Source organism: Amblyomma mixtum, chromosome 1, assembly GCF_055824585.1.
Source record: "Amblyomma mixtum isolate Tamu chromosome 1, ASM5582458v1, whole genome shotgun sequence".
In the NCBI taxonomy this organism is placed as follows: Eukaryota; Metazoa; Arthropoda; class Arachnida; order Ixodida; family Ixodidae; genus Amblyomma; species Amblyomma mixtum.
Genome location: NC_143012.1, coordinates 225,203,791 through 225,229,689, shown reverse-complemented (window position 1 = coordinate 225,229,689; position 25,899 = coordinate 225,203,791). Strand labels below are relative to the sequence as shown.

Below are 25,899 nucleotides of genomic sequence, written 5' to 3'. Positions count from 1 at the left end.
AAATGCCGAAAGGAGGGGGAGGGGGGATGCAGCGTTTAGAAAATTTCGGGGGTTGTCCTGCCCACGGCAAAGAGGACGTGTCTACGCGTGTGCGAGTGAGCAAGAGGCCATCCGCTCTGACCCGGGAGTATTAGACCATTTGCAGTCTCGGACCCAGACCTCATTGAGCTGAAAGCTGCAGCCTGCCAGGAGGGACCAACGCCAACTGCAGGAACGTACCCCTGTCAACCCTGTGCCCCTACTTACGGGGCTTCCCTGATACGCTTAAAGGGACTATGCAGTAAATTAATTGTGCGTAAAGCAGACTAGAGATAGGCATTCCATCATTCGTCACCCCAGCGCAAGAATTTTTGAGCTAGCATCAATGACAACGAAGTTAGAGGCGATTAAAAATCCCGCTCCTCCTCTTCCCCCTCAACTCGTACTCGCGGAGCACCAAGAAAAAATAAAGAAGACAGCTCTGGGACTAGGCCCCGCCCACGAATACGTCATTCGCTGACGTTCGGCTTCCGGTTGTCACACCCAGCCTCACCAATCACCCAGAACCCCAGCAGCAACGTCGGCAGCGTCTCTCCGGTCTCTCTTCGCTTTCCTGGATCGCGGCGCACGTCGGATTACTTTGCTTGTCACAGCGACAGAGGCACTGCGAGCGGTTTCCGAACTCGCGACAGAAAGAGGCGGCAGAGGTAAATTGAAAACATATGCGTGAAGGCAATGCCCTGGCTCGCGCTTGCCCGAGGGGGTCGCGTGGCGGCTCGAGCAGACGATTTTCACGGCTACCGGAAGTGTGCCCGTGACGTCGTGGCTGCCGTGGCTCCAGCGAATGACAACATGTGATGGCCTGCTGACGTCACGGGACTGGTACTGTTTATTTTCTCGATTTCGGTTTCGAAGTCGGTCACTACGAAGACACCAATCGGCGCGCGGATTTAAAAAAACGCGGTTTTTAAAAATTCATAATGAATTGCCGGCTCAGTTCCGATGGCTCATACTTGGTGGGAATGCTTCTTAGCATCATTTCTAAGCATTGAAAACATTTACAAGTGACTTTTAATTCATTGCATAGTCCCTGTGCATAGTCCTCATACACAAGGCCCGCATCGGAGCGACCGAATCTGTTGATGTACTTAGGAGCTGGAGAAACTACACGCCCGAAAGAGGACCAAAGCCCGCCAAATGCAATACGTAAGACGAAGACGGTGAAACCTCACCTCTTACACCCATTGCTTGTTCCACATGCGGCACAGGTGCCAGCCCGATCAGTAGTCTCCTTCTGTGCAAGTGTGTTGGGTTGCAGCAAATCCGCGCCATGTACCTCACTCCGGATGTTTGCCAACTTACAGGATTGGATCCTGCCCTGAGCTCCGCTGGCGCTTTACTGTGGGCTTTATGACATGCTTTATGACTGTGGGCTTTTGTGCGCGTCACCAGCGTCGGCCTCCGCAAGTGATCTTTGTTGTCAATACCCCTCTCTCAATAGCTCGGCCACCGAGCCATCCTGATTAGAACAAAAGGATTCAGTCAGTCAGTTCCTGACAGGATGTAACCTCTTGGCGGCGTTCCCTGTCTGCCGCTTCTGTGTTCGACGGCTCTCTCAGTCACTTGAGTGTCTCGACGCGGAGTAACCTGGAGAGCTTCGGCGCTTTCTTTCCAGCAAGTTTAGGAATAACAGTGGCACACACCGTATTTGACCCCAGTTCAGCAGAGGTAAGTCCACATGAGGTTTCCTGGCGCAAATTTCCAAAAGTACTGTACACAAGTTGATCCTCGATTGAGTTTCAGAGCTCGCATTCTTTTTGTGAATATATTGTACTAAGCGCCTCGTGCACGGTAAGCGGACATAGGTGAAATGCGGCGCATCGAGGGGGCATCTCAGAAGGTGTAGACAGCTTGTTTTCTGCCAGTGAGTCCTTGGCACTACAAGATAAAGCAGTGAATTCAGAAGCTTTATCTAATCTAGATGATGGCAAACATTGGCGGTTTCTTTGAATCAAGAACAGCCATGTTGAGGTCCGCAAAACCATTAAGATCATGGTGCGCCGAATTGCTGACAAACTTGATCAAGCTGTTACTTGCGTAATGAAACTTACTGCTGTGGAGTATTTCATCGAGCAGGCCGGCAACGCTCAAAATTTCACCATTGGTGCCTTCGCCTCAGCTCAGTAGCCTGATTACAAATCATTGCTATCCTGCTGTTCAGAGTAGTCCAAGTAGCCTGCTGAAAGGCTACTTTTACGTCTATAGCCTTCTTTGAGTGGTCACCATTCATTTCAGTGCGAAAGCACTACTTAACACGGTTCGAACAAAAAAAAATCTTGTGTGAAGTCTTGGAGTAACTCGGGTAAGCTCGGGTTAGTTCGGAGGAGCATCGCGCCAGCTGTAGCCAGTGGGGGGTGACCTTTAGGGTGACCTTGGCACCTTCAAGGTCTCTTGATTTCGCACATTTCAAACAAGCAATGCGAAAGCACTCCTTCCTTTCCCACGTCTACTGGGCTTAACTATGTTAAAAAACTAATGATTTTTTTCATTATCAGGACTTCAGAAGCCACGCAGCGAATGACAACAGAAATGTATTGTCTTTTTATCGTCTCAGCGTTTGCATTCTCTATTACTTGAAAGTGGAAATGCTGTTGTTCTGGACGATCTTATGCAATCTTCTTCGTACTTTTTGCATGAAGTATGTGTTATGTCATGGTATATGCTACTGTCACTGTCACTGTTTCTTTTTTTTTTTTGGAATTGAACTTGCACTGACATCGCACAGCACACGGGGGAATTTGGCCTCCATCGAAATTCGACCACCGCGGCCGGGATCGAACACAGATCTTTCGAGTCAGTAGCCGAGCGCCATAACCATTGAGCCGCCTCGGCGACTCAACTATATTGAAATGAGCTCTTAAATAAGTCATGCATAGTTGTCACCCGGGCTTAAAGTCAAGGGGGACGGGAGGGGGGGGGGGGGGGTAACAGGGCCCCCACCAGTATTTACAAGGGATCTGAAAACCTTCATTCTAGAATTTAGAAAATGCATCAATCCGGAGTAGGCAAGCATTTTTTATTCTTGTTAGTGGTGGTCGGAATATTTCTTTTCTGTCGTTTGGAAAATTTCACGCCGACTTTTAGCAATATTTATTAACATGTTTTCTAAAGCCCGAGACGGAAAAAAAAAGTCGGCAGCAGTACACAAATGCTGGGGAAAAAAAAGGGAAACCCGTATTCTCACACCACGAGTCAGTTCAGATCTGGCCACTGAACTCCAAGGCTACAACACAACACACAACAACGAGCCCAATGACAGAGCGTGGGGATCGTTTGTTTGAAGCCTGTGTCATAAATTGAGCGAGCAAATACCTTTAAGAATGATTCCTGCTCTTTTGCATAAAACAATGTATAAAAGAGCCGCGAGCCGCTCTGTCTCTCCCCCCTCTTTATTTCACTCTCCACTTGTGCTCAGAACACTAGAGACCCCCCTTCGATGGAGCCATTCTTTAATAGCGTGGCTTTTTGGGCTTGTTGGTACATAGTTTCAATGTACTGTAGCGCAGCAAAAGACGAGGACACAAGAGACGAGAAACGAACAGCACGAGCGCTAACTTCCAACAAATTTTATTCTCCTGAAGCATCACATTTATACGCCAGAAAACAGTAATCACATGTGCGAACAGTATCAATTCCTTAGAAACCATTCTTTAAGCACTGCACTTGTCACGTAATCAATAGAACAGTGTTATTGAAGTCTGCATATACCTGACTTCTTCTTCTTGTTTACTGAAACTGCTGCATTTAGATATATATCTTGACGAAAGGTTTTTGTACACCATGCGCTCCTGTTAGAGGTCGTTCTTGTGATCGCTTTTTATTACCTAGCTTTAGAGTACGCGATAGGTTTGGCGCGCATCTATCGCAAGTACCCACTTGTTTTCGTTTAGAGACCTAAAGAAGTACTTTCCTTTTATACCAGGGATAAAATTAAGATTGCGCAATTAATTTGGGTGCGCTGTTCGGTGGCATACACTGTTTTTTTTTTTTTATGAGATGGCGCTTCCTTGCAGTTTCTGTTTATTTTGTAGTATGTGCGACATGTGTAGGCTGCTAGCGAACACTGCCACCCAAGCCTTTTGGGGAGTAGACATACTTAATTGTGGCCACAGATAAGTGTCTTTGCTTCAACCCAAGCCCGCAATCACAGTCTTCTCCATATTATGCGGATGTCATGGAGCGAAGTTCATTGTCTGAAATTAGCAAATACCGCGTTTCGGAAGAAAACTTTTCCTGGGTGCCACCACTATCTGGCGAAGCCGGGGGTATCCCATATATATTTTTTTCGGAGATGCACATGACGACCAGAAGCCACAATTAAATACCATTAGTAAGGGCTCAAAATTCTGTCTACACGTCTAGTCGAAAAGTATGGCCAAGCTCACTCTTTTGAGAAATATTCTTTACTGCATCCTGTAGGTAGCATAAAAAAAATGATGCCCAGGATTAGCTTGGTTAAGCCAAGAATGCGTTGCATATTGCGCGGTCTTTTTGCGCGAGGTATTGCTTGGCGGCACTCCATTTTCTCAGCAGCTTTTCCTCCGTGACGTATGGATGGATGGATGGATGGATGGATGGATGGATGGATGGATGGATGGATGGATGGATGGATGGATGGATGGATGGATGGATGGATGGATGGATGGATGGATGGATGGATGGATGGATGGATGGATGGATGGATGGATGGATGGATGGATGGATGGATGGATGGATGGATGGATGGATGGATGGATGGATGGATGGATGGATGGATGGATGGATGGATGGATGGATGGATGGATGGATGGATGGATGGATGGATGGATGGATGGATGGATGGATGGATGGATGGATGGATGGATGGATGGATGGATGGATGGATGGATGGATGGATGGATGGATGGATGGATGGATGGATGGATGGATGGATGGATGGATGGATGGATGGATGGATGGATGGATGGATGGATGGATGGATGGATGGATGGATGGATGGATGGATGGATGGATGGATGGATGGATGGATGGATGGATGGATGGATGGATGGATGGATGGATGGATGGATGGATGGATGGATGGATGGATGGATGGATGGATGGATGGATGGATGGATGGATGGATGGATGGATGGATGGATGGATGGATGGATGGATGGATGGATGGATGGATGGATGGATGGATGGATGGATGGATGGATGGATGGATGGATGGATGGATGGATGGATGGATGGATGGATGGATGGATGGATGGATGGATGGATGGATGGATGGATGGATGGATGGATGGATGGATGGATGGATGGATGGATGGATGGATGGATGGATGGATGGATGGATGGATGGATGGATGGATGGATGGATGGATGGATGGATGGATGGATGGATGGATGGATGGATGGATGGATGGATGGATGGATGGATGGATGGATGGATGGATGGATGGATGGATGGATGGATGGATGGATGGATGGATGGATGGATGGATGGATGGATGGATGGATGGATGGATGGATGGATGGATGGATGGATGGATGGATGGATGGATGGATGGATGGATGGATGGATGGATGGATGGATGGATGGATGGATGGATGGATGGATGGATGGATGGATGGATGGATGGATGGATGGATGGATGGATGGATGGATGGATGGATGGATGGATGGATGGATGGATGGATGGATGGATGGATGGATGGATGGATGGATGGATGGATGGATGGATGGATGGATGGATGGATGGATGGATGGATGGATGGATGGATGGATGGATGGATGGATGGATGGATGGATGGATGGATGGATGGATGGATGGATGGATGGATGGATGGATGGATGGATGGATGGATGGATGGATGGATGGATGGATGGATGGATGGATGGATGGATGGATGGATGGATGGATGGATGGATGGATGGATGGATGGATGGATGGATGGATGGATGGATGGATGGATGGATGGATGGATGGATGGATGGATGGATGGATGGATGGATGGATGGATGGATGGATGGATGGATGGATGGATGGATGGATGGATGGATGGATGGATGGATGGATGGATGGATGGATGGATGGATGGATGGATGGATGGATGGATGGATGGATGGATGGATGGATGGATGGATGGATGGATGGATGGATGGATGGATGGATGGATGGATGGATGGATGGATGGATGGATGGATGGATGGATGGATGGATGGATGGATGGATGGATGGATGGATGGATGGATGGATGGATGGATGGATGGATGGATGGATGGATGGATGGATGGATGGATGGATGGATGGATGGATGGATGGATGGATGGATGGATGGATGGATGGATGGATGGATGGATGGATGGATGGATGGATGGATGGATGGATGGATGGATGGATGGATGGATGGATGGATGGATGGATGGATGGATGGATGGATGGATGGATGGATGGATGGATGGATGGATGGATGGATGGATGGATGGATGGATGGATGGATGGATGGATGGATGGATGGATGGATGGATGGATGGATGGATGGATGGATGGATGGATGGATGGATGGATGGATGGATGGATGGATGGATGGATGGATGGATGGATGGATGGATGGATGGATGGATGGATGGATGGATGGATGGATGGATGGATGGATGGATGGATGGATGGATGGATGGATGGATGGATGGATGGATGGATGGATGGATGGATGGATGGATGGATGGATGGATGGATGGATGGATGGATGGATGGATGGATGGATGGATGGATGGATGGATGGATGGATGGATGGATGGATGGATGGATGGATGGATGGATGGATGGATGGATGGATGGATGGATGGATGGATGGATGGATGGATGGATGGATGGATGGATGGATGGATGGATGGATGGATGGATGGATGGATGGATGGATGGATGGATGGATGGATGGATGGATGGATGGATGGATGGATGGATGGATGGATGGATGGATGGATGGATGGATGGATGGATGGATGGATGGATGGATGGATGGATGGATGGATGGATGGATGGATGGATGGATGGATGGATGGATGGATGGATGGATGGATGGATGGATGGATGGATGGATGGATGGATGGATGGATGGATGGATGGATGGATGGATGGATGGATGGATGGATGGATGGATGGATGGATGGATGGATGGATGGATGGATGGATGGATGGATGGATGGATGGATGGATGGATGGATGGATGGATGGATGGATGGATGGATAGGAGCGCCCCCTTTGAAACGGGGCGGTGGCAACCGCCACCATGCTCAGGCGTCTTTTTTTTTCCCTTTTTTGGTTTTCTTGTTTGTTTTTTCAAGTGGTTTGGTGACGTCACGTCACGTGGTTTGGTGGCTGCCCGGCCGCGCCCAAGGGCTGAACTGAGTGATTGCAATATGCTACGAATGAAACATTGGCAGTGGCTTAGCTCAGCTATGCCAGGATAGACATAGCGAGAGGTACGGTGCATCCCTGCTTACGTCTAGTTGTTTTGCTTATCGTCATAGCTACGTGTTACACATTAAAGACGACGACTCGAGTTTCTCCCGTCTCCTAGGCCGCCCAGCGTCGGCCTCACTCTCCTTGGCCGCCATGACAGTGTGTTTCTTCCACCGCCGCATCACCATCTTTTTAGCTATTGCTGTTAGTTTCCTTAATTACTGAGAGGTGTGTAGCCCACCGTAAGTAATATCCATATAAGTTTACAAAATTTCGAAAAAGCGGTTGGCCTCGGTGCTGGGGTCAAACAAATTTTGCCTATATAGCGCCAAAATACATACACTTTCGAGAAGCTCACAGGCAAAGCAACCTCTCCAGTTCCCGTAACTCGTCGAAATAGCCAAAATATGTTGGGTCATAGCGCCGAGGGCAATCGCGTTTTCAAAATTCTAAAAACTGATATGGATATTATATACGGTGATCTACATGCCTCTCAAAAATTAAAGAGCCTAATAGTAATAGATGACTTAACTATTCAGTATTACTTAACCAGCCTGCTTAACCAGCCTGCTGCTTAACCAGCCTGCTGCTTAACCAGCCTGCTGCTTAACCAGCCTATTACTTAACCAGCCTGCTAGTTAGCACGTCTTAGCTGTATTCTGATGTACTTCGACGGTGACAATACTGTGTCGAATAAAGCGCTCTAGTTCAAAAGGCCTATTTTTAAGAACTGTGTAGTCTGATGTGAAACGGCCTGTATAGGTCTGTAAATTAGGAATGGTTGCTGCGCTGTCAACATGGCCTTTCGTACTTCAATGAACAAGCATCGTCCGCAGCACAAAGCAGTGCTATGCATGGTAAGTACATGAAAGTAATTTTGTGGCCAACCACAGCGACTACAATTGCATGTGGCGTTGATGTTTAACACTGTAAAAAGACTCATACATGTATGACGCCTAGTTCCAGGAATGCTACCCCGTGTCAGCCCATTTGGTTAGCTAGAGGTGCGACCCATAACCTAAAGGCGTACTTTTGCGGGTTTTTTTAAAATACCTACATGCCTACGTATACACACGGACAGGGGTAAATTTATGGGAGGGAACGGATGGGGCAATGCTCCCTCCTTTTAAAATGAGAAATTGTATACATAAATACATGGTGCAAATGGCACCGCGCCATCCAAGAACATCCCACAAATCTTCCCTTGCACTCTGGTCCAACCATATGCGGCGACATTCAATTCGTCGCACGACAGCACATTCAACATTTTGCTTCCTCGTTATTTATAACGGTACACCTCAGCGCTAGGATTAAACACATCTCGCATCATACACACACACAGACAAAAAAAAATAAAGATTCAGAGAGAAAGAGAAAGAAAGAAAATTTTGGCTTTTGCAAAGAAACCTGCATTTGCTAGATATTCGCGGCCACTGTTCACTTGGAGAGTACTCGGCACTCTTTATTTATTTGCCGTTACCACGCTACATGAGAGGAATATCAATTGGGAGCAAAAATGAAGAGCAGCCACAGACGTAAGTAGCGGATGCTTCGACGGACGCGGAACCAGTTTGTTCCAAGGACGACTCGGTGGTCGTGCAATCTGAAACCACATTACTTTCGGTGTCGCACAACCGGGCACCAGTGCCGGAACTGGACTGTGCGAGGAAGCCGTGTCCGAAGACTAGGCTGAGTGGACGCTTGTCAGGTACGGGACAGAAGACAAAAGAAACAGCGTCAGGCATCGAAAAGAGAAAAACCGACAGAACGTGAGTGCGATGCTTGTATTTCTGATTTCAGCATAAAGTAAAATGTAAGAAAAAATATACAGGGAGTCGGCAACGAATGTCTCTGAGACGCGGTGGCGTTTCCTACGAGCTTGCTCCTGCTTTTCACTTCGGAATAAGTTTTGTCTTTAAAGCACCACACAATGGAGCACCGCTTTCCTCAGCCGAGCAAGTTTCTGGACACAGCACTGTCTTGCTGAGAAACTTCTTTCTTTTAAACCTTGCGATAATGCAAAGAAGAGATGCTGAGTCCTGTAAATTGGATCGAAGTTCATTTGAGCGCTAATAAATAAATAAGCAGCCGTAATAAAAGTCAACATATTTATGGTAAATTACCGCATCTTTTGATTATTTATTTATTTTAGCTTAGGAAAGCTTTTATAACGACGAACTATCCTATTGGAATGAACCATCAGTTTCAGAGCTTTATTTTCGTTGTCAGCACGTAATTTCATGTGCCCATTTCGCGAGTCGGAAGGTCTGCCGCTTAAAGAAATGTGAATATTTTTTAGTTGTATAATTTTAAATCAAGTGCTACCTGTGGCTTTTTTTGCTTCATATCTAGTACAAAGTTGACCTGTTCAGCGTGTCTAATATACCATTATTACGTGCCACTGCTTATACGTGCTTATGATTATTTAGACGCATATTTTCGCCTCACATGTAAAGCGTTGTCACAGCCCTTCGAAAGCCAACAAATCGGAGGGTACCTCTCTTGAATGGATGCATGCGAACAATATTAGAGTTAAACTTCCAGTTACTACTCTGGTTTTGGCGAGTTGGTTTATTCTTGAATGTAAGAACTTTTAACAAAATTTCAATATAGAGTCGGACATCCCACCATGATGATTTTTAAGCATCAGGCACAAGCGTTCCTGTTCCTGCCTAACATTTTATGACCAGGTGATGAATGAAACTGTCATGGGTACGCGTAAATGTAGTAAAATGCATTAGTTGAGAGGGTAAGTAACATATGGCATCAGGCTGAGAAGAAAGCTCCGCAAGCCCCTTGGTTGTCCGTGTAAAGCAAGGAGTGACGTGTAGAGTCTTGCGGTACTTCAAAGAGACATCAAATCTTGGCGACTGCAAATCACCACACAGAAATACCGGAGCTTTAGTGAGATATCGTCTCCGCTACTGGTTTATGGAGACCATGGCTCTGCTCGGCGCTGCTGTCTGGTCGTGAACTGTTAGAAAGTGTATGGTAGAGCCGACGAGATGGGTGATACAGGTGTAAACTCTTGTCTCGATGTTCTCGCCTCGTGTGATGACGGCTGGCCGGCATCTTGCTATGGGAGGGCGCTGATACTTCAGTCCTTGGCTGGGGGGGGGGGGGGGGGGGGCACCTCCGCATTCCTTGGACGATTAAAAACAGTGCATTTAAGCTTTCTTGATGACGTCAATTCTACCACCTAGGACGTTGAAAGCCCTTATGTGTCATTGAGGCCGTAGCGAGGAACACATACGACTAGGCAGTTTTGGCACTGTTACGTGCCAAACCACGCAACGACGGACGGCAGCTAAGTGCCTCCTTGGACACGCTCAGCACGCCGCAACTTGGCACACAAGTTTGTTTCCTCTATCTACGGTGTGTGCAGCCGCGTCGTCGCGGCGACAGGAAGACAGCATGTTGTAAATAATGCTGCTGCGATGTTATGCTGATAATAATATGCAAATGCCTGAAAAAAGCTTACTCATGGCTTCTTCGTGACATCTAGTGACGTGTAGCATTTAGATAATTTGAAGGTATTTTAATCTGAATTTGATAGTTTGAGGATATCAGTGTTATTCTCTGCGCAATACCACTTCCCTCTTATGTATTGCCCTACCAGGGGCCAATAAATTACCGGAATCAAAAATTATGATGATGTTGAAGTCAAGACGAGGAAATAGACTTTGGGGGGCGCATGCAACGCTCAGCACTGATAAACTATGGTCCCTTAGGGTAACACGTACAGCGAATTAAGAGAATTTGGTGGGCAGCTGAGATTTAGAAAGCTCGTGGGATGACGTGAACATGTCTGACACTGTGCAGGGTCCACTGAAGAACAAGAGGAGAGTCGTTGTCATGCAGTGGACGTTGCCACTTATGGCTGGTGATGATGGTGATGCAATGATGTTTTAAAAACGTCATGCTTGAAGAGACTGCCTCACAGATAACAGGTTCTCTCGGCGATTTAAGGCAGTGCTTGCAGATGATCCAGATGATTCTTCGCGCTTGCAGATGATCCGCGGAAGCGTCCCCCTCCGCGTGGCCGTGTGCGCCACTCTTCTGGCAGCGTCTTTCGGCCAGCAGTTCTGCGCCGATCCGTCCACGTCGTGGGCCGGCCGCCGGGTGGTGGACCTGTCCTTCAGCTACAACGACCGCACCATCTACTGGGACGAAGACGGCCGCTTCCGAATCAACGCCACCGTGCAGTCCAACGAGGTCGAGGACTGGTGCGTGATGCATGCCCGCTTTCTTGCTGAGTATACAACGTGGTTACGTGCAGTCATCCACAGACCTGTCTAGAGCGCAACCGTGCCGTCTGCGCTCCGCAGCGCTCAGAGCGATGTCTAGCGGCGGCGCCTGGTTCGAGATAGTGCATGTCTGTGGTCAGACGACATTCAAAAATGCACAAATAGTTCGAGGGCTCCAGACAGGGCTGTGGACGACTGTACAACACATTTCTAAGCCGCTAGATCTCAAGGACACGTTTATTTATATGTTCAGCTGGTCGTTGGTTTCATGGACAAATGTACTGGGTAGAAAAGGCGTTCTTTAATATGAACGTAGGTTATGTTAGGTTCCGTGGACAGTTTATTCTCGCTTCTCCTTTTTCGAAGGGGAATGATGACTTCAAGAAAGCGAACAACCATCGACATGAATGAGAAGAAAGAAAAACAACAATGAAATTCCTCGTTCACAGCTTAGAAAAGTTCAATAGTAGCATGCAGCCCAAGCTTAGTCCCTCCATAATTAAATGGAGGCTAAGACTATTTCGTTCATTACGCAGTTAATTGCTTCGGAAACGGGAGGTTCAGTACCTCTCAAACATTCAAGAGAGTAATTACTCGGCATTCACATGAGGGAAACTTGACTTAGTACAAAAAAGAGCTGCAAAGAAAAACTAACAAACGGAAAGTTAAAGAGAGCGTATACAAAAGAAAAGAACGCCTCGAACCAGGACGAATTTTTATTGAATTGGGAAGCTTATATGAATGCCTTTTTTTTGTAGCCGTATGACAGCGCACAAGTCGATGTTGTTAAGTAATTACATTCTTAATTTCCTTAAAACCCCTATGCTTTGGGGGATTCCTTGCAACACACAATCTCTAAATATTGCGCCCAGAATTTTGCACGCGCTTTGATGCATATTTGTCGCTCTATTACAGAGTTTTCAAATGGGTTGTTTGTTTTTCCCGCGGTCTCAAAGCAGTCGGTGACATCATTACGATGTCACTGAAACCTGTGCGGAAGCTGTGCGAGAACCCTTTTATGCTACCTATGTCATATAGGGTTATATTCTGCTTTCTAATCAATTATCTTTATAAATAATTACCCGATTAATCTCCCTTTGATGCACACCACAAATTAAAAAAAAAAACCCTATGGTCCTTGGTTTCGGTTACTGTTGACTTCTTTCATGTATGTCATAACGAACCCGTATTTTCCCTTCCCTTGTCTGCTTAACACATCAGGTGCGCATTTAAGGGAAAATGCAGTAGTAGGAGCGCCGTTCTGTACGATAAATGTTAGATGGCCACTTTGGGCATAAGGCGATAGTAAGTCTTGCGAAATACCACTCTTTTTTAACCCAGCTCTTTCTATGTCGAAAAAGCGAGGCTCAAGTGAATACAGTAGGAGGAAAAAAAATATGGAATTCTGTAGTGACCCTACGCCACTGGGAGATTCATACGCAAAGCCAGTGTTATATCGGGGTAATCTTGTTCACGGAGCCTACATCGTATCCTCCCTTCCCTTCCCACAAGTGCAGGGTAACAAACGGTTACCTGCTTGTGGTTGACCCCTTCGACGTTTCTTTCCCCACTCTGTTTAATGCCACTCTCTATATTATTTCGGTGTTAACGAGCTTCTACTTACCAGATGAGAGCACTGGGAGATTTACGCATCTGCTTCTAGGGCGAACTGTAAGAATATATCCTGTTTTTAAGTTGGCAACATTGCAAAGGAGCTTAGAATAGATGAAACTTGGCCTGTTCCGATTAAGTACCGCGTTGTAATCTATTGAAACGGCCACTCTGACCGAAAACGGAGCTTCTATAAGTTAGAAACGACGAAAAAAAAAACAAAAAAGAAATACAGGCGTCGTCAACACTGGCCGGTTTCTCAGAATGTGTGAGTCGACCCTGATTTTTGGGCTCCGATCCCTGAGGGTGCACTACACCGCCATGCACATAAAAAGAATGCCAAGCCGTTCTTTTCGGTTATTGGCGGAAATATCTTAAATCGCACTTTCTCACCTATAAATGCGTCTTTTACTGCCTGGAGATTGTCAGCATAGCCATAAAGAGGCAGATAATGAGTTTTTACTGGTAAAAGTAATTAAGTGTAGATTGAATCAGTGTCCCCTTAAATCCTAGAAGCGTTGCTTCCGACGGCTTAAGATCACAAGCGCTCGAGTCAGAACCAAACGGACAGCACAGCCCTTCGTCCTGTCCTTGTTTTCAGGCAAGAGAGCTCGTGTCTTTTTGTGTCCGATAATAGCGTTGCTATAAGTGAGACCACCATTTTCCTTTTCCTCGTGCCACCTCCCTTCAGAGGAAAAACCACTGCGTAGGCTTATAAAGCCAAGCTGCCGAGAGAAAGCGCGCACGTGTCGCGAAGCGCAACTGCAGCGAGCACGTCCATTATCCATTCAGTCTATTAGGTACCGAAAAAAAAGCCGTCTCGAGAGCCTTTCCCCGGAATCTGTGTGTGTGTGCGCGTGCGCAAGCACGCACGCATACACTCACGCATAGTAGGCAGGTGGTGGTGGTGAAAACATTTATTAATCATAGAGAGAGGTGTTGGGGGTCGTGACCTGAAGGGTCACGCGCTTACAACCACTAGGTGGGATGCCTAGTCAGGCACACCATTGGCGTTTGCCGCAGCCCGGGCGCGCTGCGTTAAGGCCCTTTGGGCCTCGAGGGTGCAGCAACCGGACAGGGTCGCCTCCCAGTCCTCTCGGGTGGGGTTCGGGATAGGGGGTAGTAGGCAGCGCCTACCATCATCACGCACGTACGGGATTCGACAACGTAACCTGAAATCAATCATTTCAATCTAAACTGAAATCAACGATCAGTTACCGTCGACTGTGCTTTGCAGTTATATCGGAAAGAAGAGAAACGCCGACAAGAGGGCAAAAAAACGCATCGCCTAGTTGTCTGTCTTTTCGTGGCTGCGCTTAGTCGCCATTGGTTTCGTCCCCGCTAAAACATATAAGGTTGGGTTGTCCAAACTTGCACTTGGAGCGAGTCTTGCCAAGTCAAAGCAACGTGAAACAGACTTAAATTTAGTTGAGGCTCTCATCAGAAAAAATACAAATGGAAGGATGCGGAAGACGAAGCGCAGAACGAATCTTCATGTGGTGAAGAAGAAGAAGAAGGAACAAGACGAAAATAGACCAATATGTTTACGGGAAACCTCCAAAGGGGAGTGAATTTCAATTCGGGAGTAATTGTTCCCTAATTTAGGACAAAAATATTGGCAATGATGTCCAAGAATGCTAGATAAGACTACACTATAGGAATGCGCGTCTCCTTCTGTACTCGTAGCGTGGTACTCTTCATAGCGTAGTGAAAACTGCCACTTTAGTACTGAGACGCAGTTTCACGTTGATGAGAAGTTTTACGCCCCTGCAATTTTGCTCCAGGTGGCAGAATTCTTGGGCAAGACGCGGGCCCGGACACGGGCCAAACTGGGCAAGAGACCTTGTAAAAAACTGCTAGGCGTGGAAGCCTTAGTTTTGGCGAATATTTTGAAACTTGTATTCTCAGTTATGGGGTGAAAAATTGCGCCTCCCTACCGAAAGGTTGTCCCGTACCGTGAATCAAGGCACCCTTCCTCGTAGAGCGATGCAGCACTTAGCGCCACCCAGAGAGAAGAGGCTGAAGTCCTTGTGCGACACTTGCCGCTCCTACCCTATGCTTTATAGGAGAGTTCCTCCTGCGTATATATCGCGACTCTTCATCATCCACTATTTCCGTTTCGTCTTGTTTACCTTCTTCTTTTTCATATCCCACTTGTAAATTAACCAGCCTGGTCCAACAGAAGACCATAGGCGTGACGGATTACAGCACCTTTCCTTTGCTCTTCTTGTTTTCGTTACTGGTCGTGACGTCACAGTGGGCGAATTTCAAACGGGGGCCATTGTACTTCGGCTAGTAGGCATGCAACAAATTAAAGGAATCGTATAGTGATGCTCCAAGTAAGTGGGACTGATTTTAGTTAATTGCTTAATTAACCAGTTAGCCTAAGTAACGTTTCTAGTCAGTTCAGATAAATAAATAAAACTGAGTAGGAAACTGGTCGAGCTGGGGAATCGGACCATGGCCTCCTGAGTGCGAGACGAGCACACTAACCACTCCGCCATGCCAGCTCGCTGGTTTGGAATGAACGAAGTCGCGTCTAGTGAATACGATGTCTTCGTTCACTTCCATCTTCCTTCCCTCCCGTTACGGCGAGGTTCAGGTTTCCACCGAGATTTGAGAGACAGATACATTTCCTTTGCTCAAAAACCAATTTACTGACGAGCAAGACGTAGAGCCGAACGGGCGATGGCGTTCATTGGACTCCCTGGAAGCGTTGCAAACCGCTCTCGCGTTCCACTCTTAGAGGCGAAGCTTAACATCTTAACCACACATCAGTGACACACGCGCTGTAGGCTTTCGTCTCACAGCACTTTAGGTCAACAAAGCACCCCCCTGGATATTTTTTTATATAAGGTATCTTCATCGGTGATTACTTCTCTTCCTGCTTATCCTTCTCTTCCAAGTCAACGGGGGCTTGTAAGAATCCGTGCTCCCAACTGTGCGATCATGTTTGCAGTACGCGCCCGCTATACGTGGCCGTGTGTGCATAGTACGCTTTGTGCAGGCAAGCTATACTCAATTCCCTCTACGCGATCAATGTTGGGGGCTAAGCTGGGTGTTCAGAGCTTATGTCATTCATTTCAGATTGAATTGATTGACATATGAGTTATGTCATTCATTTCAGATTCATTTTTTGTATTGTTTCCCCTCATGTAATACCCCTATTCAGGGGCATTTGAGGTGTACAAGAAATAAATAAATAAAAAATGGTTGAGCTCTGAAAGAGAACCATAGATGTGACCGACATCGAGAGCCGTGGTTATGGACTTTAAATGCATTACTGCATTAAGGAAGCTGCAATAAGTGAGGTAACATGAGGATGCATAGAGAAAGTTGAGAAATGCTGACACCAGTCCCTAATTTATTTTCAGTCTAACGTTTCGGGCACTCACTCGGTCCCTTTTTCACGGGTGACTGAAATGCGAGCCAGCTGCAGCAGGGAGGAGGAAGGGACCGAGTTGGTCCCGAAAGTTTGAATTGAACATAAATTAGTGGTTGGCGTCAGTATTCCTCAACTTCTGTTTCAAAAACCCAACCAGGTGGACTTCCGTCTAAGATGTTTTCATTCTATTCAGGATGCATAGCATGCTCCTGATGTGCTTTTCTCGGTGGCAGCAATAGAAAAGCACACTTAACGGCATTTGCATAGCATAACCAGCCTAACCGTGCAGGCAAAAATGTCGACGGTTGCAAGCATATCGAATAACAAGAGGTTTCTGCTGTGAACTTTCGTTCAAATTAGGTTTGGAGTTTAGTGAATATAACTGCAACTTTGAGTGCTTTTTGTTCCGCTTGTGCTGCCATTTTTATGCCGAATATTTCTTCAATATAACACTAATTCAGATCTGCTACTCTTCTTGATGGTGTACTGCGTTTTATAGGCGATATCGCTCTCAATATCGATTCTATAACGAATTTAAACGTAACGTGCTACTGACTGTGAGCACCTGCCACCATGAGCGTCGAAAACCTTTGGCAACGGAACGTTCGTGAAAGCAAGTTGTCGATTATTTGCGTAACCCGAAGAGGGATAGAAAATAAAGAGCCAGCGGCGACTAGCACTCTTGCCGGAGGGATTCAGTGGAGCCCCCGACAAAGCGCACAGAAGAAAGGAAGCGTCGCCCACTCGGAAAATAACCCCTTCCGCTTGTGTTTTTATTCCGTCGTTCTTGTTTTGTTTCTGAACTGAAAGCCGCGCGATGTCCTAAACATAGCTGGCATGCAGTGGCGCCCGTAGTACGCTGCCGTGAAGGAACGCTTACTAAGTTTAGCCGTTCGTCCGCTACTTCGTTTCTATCACGATAGGGCTCTGTCGCACGCTGTGTACGATAAGTTGTGTCACCTCTGCAAAGGAATGACGCAGGTTTGGTTTGGTTTGGTTTATGGGGTTTAACGACCCAAAGCGACTAAGGCTATGAGAGACGCCGTAGTGGAGGGCTCCGGAAATTTCGACCACCTGGGGTTCTTTAACGTGCACTGACATCGCACAGTACACGGGCCTCTAGAATTTCTCCTCCAAAGAAATTCAACCGCCGCGGCCGGGATCGAACCCGCGTCTTTCGGGTCAGCAGCCGAGCACCTTAACCACTGAGCCACCGCGGCGGCGGAATGACGAAGGTGAGGGGGGGGGGGGGGGGGTTTACTGAAGCAAGGCGGTAGGAGCTGCAGCAGCAACAAAAAAATGTCATCCTGCCTTAACAAACAAACAAACAAACAAACAAGCAAGCAAGCAAACAAACAAACACACAAAGAAACAAACAAAGAAACAAACAAAGAAACAAAGTAAGAAAGAAACAAACAAAAAACCAACAAAACAGACAGACAAACAAACAAGCAAAAACACTGTTAGATAAGTGCTCGTTATAGAGAGATTGATAGAGAACTGCTGCAGACAGACATCGGTGTTTGCCAATTAACATTAAGTAAAAATGAAGGCTTAGCTTTTCACATTACCATGAAAAAAAAAAAAACTGGAGGAGGGGAAACTTAAGCTCCGCCTTGACGATATGATGCGATGGCGTTGATGTGTTAATGCCCATATATGCGGAAGTGGTCATTACGGACTTCACATTCATAGATCGCTGGGAGCTCTCATACCACTCCTGGCCCAGTGGTGCAGCGGTTAAGCGAATCGCCACTTCTCTGCGATGGAAGATGCTGCCGGCGGTGGCGTATGTGCGGCCCGTGTTGCTCTCCCCTAGCAATCTCTAGCGATCAATCATTGTCCGCCGCCTGCCGCTGTGGTCAGTTTGCTCGCAATCCATTGGACAGGTTGCAATGACGCCACAAAGTCACGTGACCTAGATGGTGCACCTTGGTTCCCGGAGCGGCCGGAGCTGCTCCGGCTGCGAGGCTTCAAACGGTCGCCAACGCCGACGCCGGGCATTTTTTTTTCCCGACTTGGGGGTCTCTCACGTTAAAAGAACAAGGGCGCAAGAGGTTATGCACTAACGCGGTTAGCCTCACCGACAAAGATTGACATACGTGCCTCTACATTAAGTACACTTGTGACGACAATGCGGAAAAGCCGCACGCGTTGTACTATATATCGGGGACCAAAGTGGTATACTCCACGCGGCGGGAGCCGGAGCAACGGAAAACTACGGCATTTTGGCGAGCTAAAGCACGAAACATTGAAACCAGCCAAGCGACATGCCTGCTGATAATAAAGGTCACGCATTGGCTGTCTCGATCCCAGATGCCGCCTGTAGATGGCGTTGCAACGCAGTTTTCTGTTGCTCCGGCTCCCGCCGCGTGGAGTATACCACTTTTGTCCCCGACAGTACGTGCGATGAAATATACATCTCGTGAGAGATAGATAAATACAGAGAGAGGGAAAGGCTGGGATGTTAACCAGAAAGGATTCCGGTTGGCTACCCTGCACAGGGGAAGGGAATGAGGGGATTAAAGAGGGAAGGGAGAAGGAACGTGAAACAGCCACAATCTGTCAATCAAGGCAGTCTCTCTCAAAAAACAAAAAAGTGCCTTGTATGCCTTGATGGCAGTCGACCGTATCTCTTGAGAGGGTATACAATTAAATAAAGGGAGAGAGAGAAGCATGCATTGAGTAGATGGCAGCCATTCCCCGCATATGGAAGGTTTTGGGAAACGTTATAGAATTCTTTTCTGTTCTCTGTTTCTATATATGTGACTGCGTGGTGCGATACGAGCGAGAAAAAAAATAACATGGAAATAAACAGCTGTTAGTCGCGCTAGTCCTTAGAGCGCGCAAGCAAAAAAAAACGAAACAAAACAAACGTGGTACAGTTTTTCTGTAGTTGAACCGAGTAGGCGTCCGAAAGCAAGCGTTTAGCCTGGCTGGCTCATGATTTTGCTTTTCCGGGTCTCCGGCTAGCCGTGCGACAGTACGAGTTCGATAATAGCATTAGTTGATGCACACGACGACGTGCAACGCATAGCGCGAGAGAGTGTTCCAGTTTAACACGAGGCGTGTTCGGCTGCGGCGATAGCCTAGTGCTCTCGCGAAGTGGCCAGCGAAGCGGATCTGTTCGCTCCACAGCGGGTTCCAAACCCATTCGTGGCATTATTTATTTTATTTTGCATGGGCTGTTGCTATGCTAGGTTTGGCCAAGGTCACCCGCAAGGTCAAGCTTCACACAAACTTGGCGTGCCGGTTACACCCCTTGAGTTAGTGCATTCGCACTAAAAATGAGGGAATGAGGAATAAGAGAGCCTTTCAACACACGCACGTTCGCACGCACGTAAGCGCGCACACAAACCTGGCCCTTGCCTCTTCACTATAGCCGCACATGGCCTTCAGCATTTACTAGTATTACATTCTGCGCCTCGTCAGTTTTTTTCATTTCGCGGTGGTGACAACCTATTTCACTCTACCGCAGCCTTGAAGTCCTCGCTATATGTTTTAATTGATGTAACTGAAGTTTTTGCTTACATACGACATATTTGTCCCATTTCGCCTAGCTCACTCCTCATTTTAATGCGTTTATAAAGCAATGAGATGAAGTTATTGCTTACCTCGCATTTTTCTTTCAATAGCTCGCTGCCTTGTAAACTTAAGCTGAACCCTTTTCGTTAGCCTGAACGTTTCTGCCCCCTAGGTAAATGCCGGCAAGACGCAGCTGTTGTGTACTTTTCTCTTGAGGGACTAGATATCTCTCAAGAGAACTGTACATATGTCTATCCGATTCTTGGCCAATCACACATATTTAGTGTGTGCCATTTCCTGTTTTACAACAATAGCAACAACGGCTGCAACTGCATCTAGATATTGTTGACATCAACGAGCGCAGTTGGCTGCTGGCCCGGTCTGCAGCAAGCACTTTATTTAAACTGCGTCAGGGAGTGACGGCATCTTCCTTCCGGGTGAATGGGCGCTTATCTTAAAACAACAAGGGTTTTCGGAGCGAAAGCTCTACCTCACGACCAAACCTGCAAAAAGCCGGGCCATCGCTGAAGCCTTGACCTTGAATAAATAAATAAATAATTCCGCGACTAACCCACGGTAGTGCGAACAGATCAGCTTCCCTGGCCACTGCGTGAGAGCACTAGGCTATCGCCGCAGCCGATCACGCCTAGTGTTAAACTGCAACACACTGTCGCTTTGTGCATTGCGCATCGTCGTATTATTCAACTTCCATCGGCAGTGATAACAGATCAGATCAGCTTAACCTCGATCAGAGATTAACCAGAGTCTAATATCGTTACCATACATGCCGACGACCCAGCAAAGCAAAACCATGAGCCAATTAGACTAACCACAAGCTTTCGCACATCTGCTTGGTTTAAGTGCGGTAAAACCGTACCAATTTTTAATGGAATCGTCTCACGCCTGCCTGACGGTTAAAGACTGTTTAGAACTCTCGGTAAATGCCTAATCAATTGATAAATGAAAATGCAGCTGTTGAAGGCAACTGGCTACTACACAACTTCGGTTGCCTCATCGTTTTTGAGCAAGTTTTTTTTTATTTTCTAGAAGCCAATGCAATTGATTTGTTTAGTGAGTTTGGTATGTCTACATTGTTGACAGTGACTAACGTTTGGGGTTCGATATTGCAGAACACAATGAAATCACACCGGTAATCGAAAAGCAATAACCAAACTAATATAAGAACACGATGCGCGCATGTTTACACCCTGTTGTTCGCAGTATGTCTTTTGCCTTCCGCCATCGCTTTGTCCGCCGCGTCAGTCGAGGAGGAAAAGGAGAAACAAGCCATTTGTCACTGCACCCTCAACCGCTTGTCTCGAGTCGGCCTCCAGAAAGACGGGTCGTTACTCTCCGCTTTCTGGCGGCATCCCTTTTCTACGGTCTTTGGCAGAGTCCGGTGCCGCCTTCACGACTTTCGAGAAAAATTCAGGAATGAGCCGAAAAATAACGAATATTTTTTCGCTCACTTTTCCCGCTTGTTGCATGCACACTGACCTTCATTATTCGAGACGAACAAGGAGGATTAAGAAAAAAATGTTATAAAATCACGCATGGAAAAATACGGTGATTTCATAAACAGCCGCAAGAAAAGATTGGTTGGTTGGTTTATGGGGTTTAACGTCCCAAAGCGACTAAGGCTATGAGAGACGCCGTAGTGGAGGGCTCAGGAAAAGAGTGCCCAAATTAGAGATTTTTTTGGGGTTTTGTAAAATTTCTGGTCAGTGCATGGAATATTACTGCCGCTAGTAGATGCAGCTGTTGGTAACCAGGCTCTCAACGGCAAGGTCTTATGTCAGGCCTTCTGAACCTAGAGCTCTTTAAAGCATGCATGCAATGAATGACTTAAATTTTGAGCGTTTTTTTGTGTATTAATAATCTTCAGTAATATGTGTTAATCTAGCCCATTCTCACGCACGTAGTACACAGTCATTGTGCTGTGAAACAAACTCATACTTGAAAAACCTGCCGGCTGTCACGGTGACTCCAAACCCCGGCAAATTTTTTTCTTGCCGAATTTTTTATAGTTAATGTTCGAATGTATGACTGCGTTGTGAGACCTGAGCGATGTAAGTAATTCTGTAAGTTGATATAAAACTGCGTGATTCCATCAGCTTCAAGCGTCGATTTTGCAAAAACTGACTGTAGCTTGGGCTTTTAAGTGCTATTCTTCACCCACCTTCATTTACGGACGGAGCGATGAGCCCTCCCCATCCGGTTGACGAGCATGACAAATACATGCAATTTTTAATGTTGTCCTTGCTTTTAGCTCCCATGCCCGGCAAACTAGGCGAGTATCGTCCTCAAACCGCGGCGGTACTCAAGCAAGCCGAACATGAGGCAGAACTAATCATAACACTCCGAAACTTTTGGTCCGAATAGTCTTCAGCAAATACAACTTTACCATGGCCCCGAACGGCACTGGCAACCGGCGTCAACGTGAATAGAGCTGCTTTGCGGATTCGGTAGGACACTCGGCCATCAGCGCAGCCTCTCGCGCTGCGTGCACTAACTGGTAACCTTCCGCCCTATGGGTTGTAATTCGTAGACTACGTCGTCTTCCATCCCTTCGTGCCGCACTGAGAATATTTGCTGAGGCCCACTGAAGAGCAGGCGCGCTATATGGCGCGAAGCACGGCAAAAGCCGCTAGACACGCTTAGCGCGCTGCCCAGCACGAAAAAGATAAGCGGCTGAACGCGGCGATATATAAAGCATCAAAAGTGGCAAAGAAAGTGGAGCGCGTTGTCCAGCTAAGGAAAAGCGGCTGATGGCGGCAGCTCCTCAAGCCTCGACAGGAGCCGGGGAGACCATGCGCCCTGCCTATAGGTTGAAGAGAAGCGGGGAAAGGAGGGGGCGAAGTGAACAGTCAAAGGACCTGGCCAGTACCCTTGCGTGGCTACCAGCGCCTGTGAACCTCCCTGGAATGCGTTATGCTTCTTCTGCAATGTATTTCATGTTTATCTCTACTCATGGCGAAAAATAGACTGCAGTTCTTTTTTTCTTGTGGCGCCAGTTGCTTCGGTCGCTTATGGCGTCTATATAGGCACGTATTTGTGCTCATTCCTGTCGTAAGCCTCTGCGCTGGTCATTTAGCGACGGGTCGACCAGGGGCGGATTATGCGCCGCAAAGCGTTTCATTTGCAAGTGGTAAAAAAAAGAAGTGAGATTTTTGGTATTTTTAGAGCTCTGTGTACGAAACAAACGGCAGCAACTCTCAGTAATGGTCATATTTCCACATACTCTGACCACTGAGGATGATAATGCAGGACTTGCTTAGAGCAGTGCCGTGCCCCTTACTGTTCACACATAGAACTAAGACATAGTTAGGCACGACTTTCCAGGGAGCTGCTACTTTTCTAAGTTGAACTATATTACCAGGAATTCGGGACAAGGGATTCTAGTTCCATTGGCTGCCATCCCGTAGCGCATGACCTTGAATGTTCAAAAGTAGCGCATTGACATCAACCGTGGCGTAAGAAAGTGAATGACTGAGTAGCTGCAGAACAGAACGTGAGAGGCCGCTAGCCTTAACGCTACTGGCTGAGCGCTGTCTCGATTGGCTGGAAATGTTCAAACAGCTGACCCATTTGCTAGATAGTTCAGCATTATGTTCGAGCCGACAGCAAACAAGGGATCTTCCTTCGGCGGTCGTCCATTGTCGACGGTTGCAACAGAAAAACAGATTGAACTTCTTTCTTTTTATGAGCTGCCGCCGCCTTTTCAGTAGGAAGAAACGCTTGTTAAGGGACTACTTGCTTTTGTGTTCTGGTTATACGTGCGAGTAGTCTGTGTTCATGTGCGTGCCCCTCGCATGCGATGCAGGGTCTTGGTGGATGAAATCTCGACGCCCACCCACGGCGGCACGCACATGGACGCTCCTCGGCACTTCAGCAAGCGCGGCTGGTCGGCCTCCGAGATCCCGCTCGACCGGCTGCTCATGGTGCCCATCGCGCTCATCGACGTCCAGGAGGAAGCGGCACGCAACGCCAGCTACCTCATGCCCGTCTCCGAGGTGCTGCGTTGGGAGGCCCAGAACGGACAGCTGCCCAACAACTGCCTGCTGCTCATCCGATCCGGGTGGTCCAAGGTACGCGCATGCGCGGGTCAGGACGGCTCCGACAAGCAATGCGTCAGGAAGGAAGATAGCTCTATTAGAGGCAACTAATAGGCGCTCTTAAAAAACGGCAGGTTGGTGACATGCTGAGCCTGAATTGGTGACCGCTTTCTGAGGAATCCAGCGGGAATGGAAAATTGAGTTGGGTGGTTGATGGCGTTGCATGTAAGCAAAGTGTGTTCCGTGAGTTCCCTGATCTTCTGATGGTGATTAGCGGGGATTACGGGGGCGATTAGGGTGCTAGCCTAGATTTGGCGGCGGAGACCTGATCCGCGAGACAGCCTGCGCGTACAGCTTCCGTAAGTTTCAAGTCAAAGACGTCAGGAGAACGAGGCAAGCGTAGCGTTACAAAACTGTACAAGATGTAAAGAAGACTGCCTTGAACTCGGGCATGTACCATGATTCCGGTTATGTATAGCGCCGAACAATACTGCATTAAGAAGAGGTGTACTAAAATTAGCCGCGAAACAAACACACGTAGGAAGAATCCCGGTCTCGACTGAATGGGCCGGAACTTTGGTGGCTTGAAAAAGGCAAAAAGCACTGCGCCTGACCGCATACAATGTGCAGACAGGGGCCTTCACGCTGCACGGCTACATACTGGCATATGGCTGGTTACACTTTATATCACTTCCTTCCTTCTATATTAAAAAATATTTTCAAAAAATGCACACGAGCGTCCTCTACAGAGGTTTTAAAGCTCTCTGCCTGGCTACAAGGTGCCTCACAGTTGTATTTTTTTTCGTCCGTGACTCCAGAGAAACATGTCCGTTTAACATGCTGCTCGTTGCAGATATCGTGTACTAAATCTGTGGTCGCGTGGCACAAGCACAAAGTTTCTGGATGAGTTTTACAGTAATTTGCAAGCATCGCACAGTGCGAAGAGGCGGCACGTGGCGTATTCTAGCTTATACAAATCTGAGGCTCCGTTCTGCTTTGACCAGGCAGCTTTTGTCTTACTTCAACTACCGAATAAACAGGCAATCAGCAGGAAGGTTGACCACAACAGATAATCTAGTTGCCGCAGGAGAGGAGATTTCTCGACGTTAAATGTTTTTTATTTTCGCTCTACCTAAACGCTCGGGAGCACTAATGCTCGCTCCATTTTTTGAAAATTTTGCTAGTTTCCTTCGCATGTTCGACAAATATAGGCTGCTAATGCTCTGCCGACGTCCTCTTGTGGGCAGTACTACCACAACCGGAATGCCTTCTACGGCCTGGACCAGTACGGCCTGCGTCACTTCCCGGCCATCGAGCCAGCGACGGTCGAGTTCCTCACCAGGCAGCGCAACCTGGCCGGCGTCGGCATCGAGACGGCCTCCGTGGACTTCTACGGTGCCACGCGGTCGCACCACCTGCTGGGCGCTGCAAACGTCTACATCCTGGAGAACCTGGCTGACCTGCGCAGCGTACCGCCCGTCGGCGCTCACGCCATCGTCATGCCCATGAAGATCGACGGCGCCGGTGGTGCCCCAACGCGCGTCGTCGCCCTCTTACCTTGAATCATGTCGGATTGCAGCTTTGTATAAAGGGTTCGTATTGTAAAA

General features: G+C 47.4%; 1 protein-coding gene across 1 annotated transcript; it reads left to right on the top strand.

The window, feature by feature from the left end:
* The first annotated feature begins 1,569 nt into the window (after window positions 1–1,569).
* LOC149371073 (uncharacterized) lies at window positions 1,570–25,899 on the top strand. Its single transcript, XM_089584648.1, has 4 exons — window positions 1,570–1,707; window positions 11,481–11,695; window positions 24,061–24,325; window positions 25,540–25,899. The coding sequence occupies exons 2-4, from the start codon at window positions 11,481–11,483 to the stop codon at window positions 25,852–25,854; spliced, it is 795 nt and encodes a 264-aa protein (XP_089440774.1). The 5' UTR covers window positions 1,570–1,707; the 3' UTR covers window positions 25,855–25,899.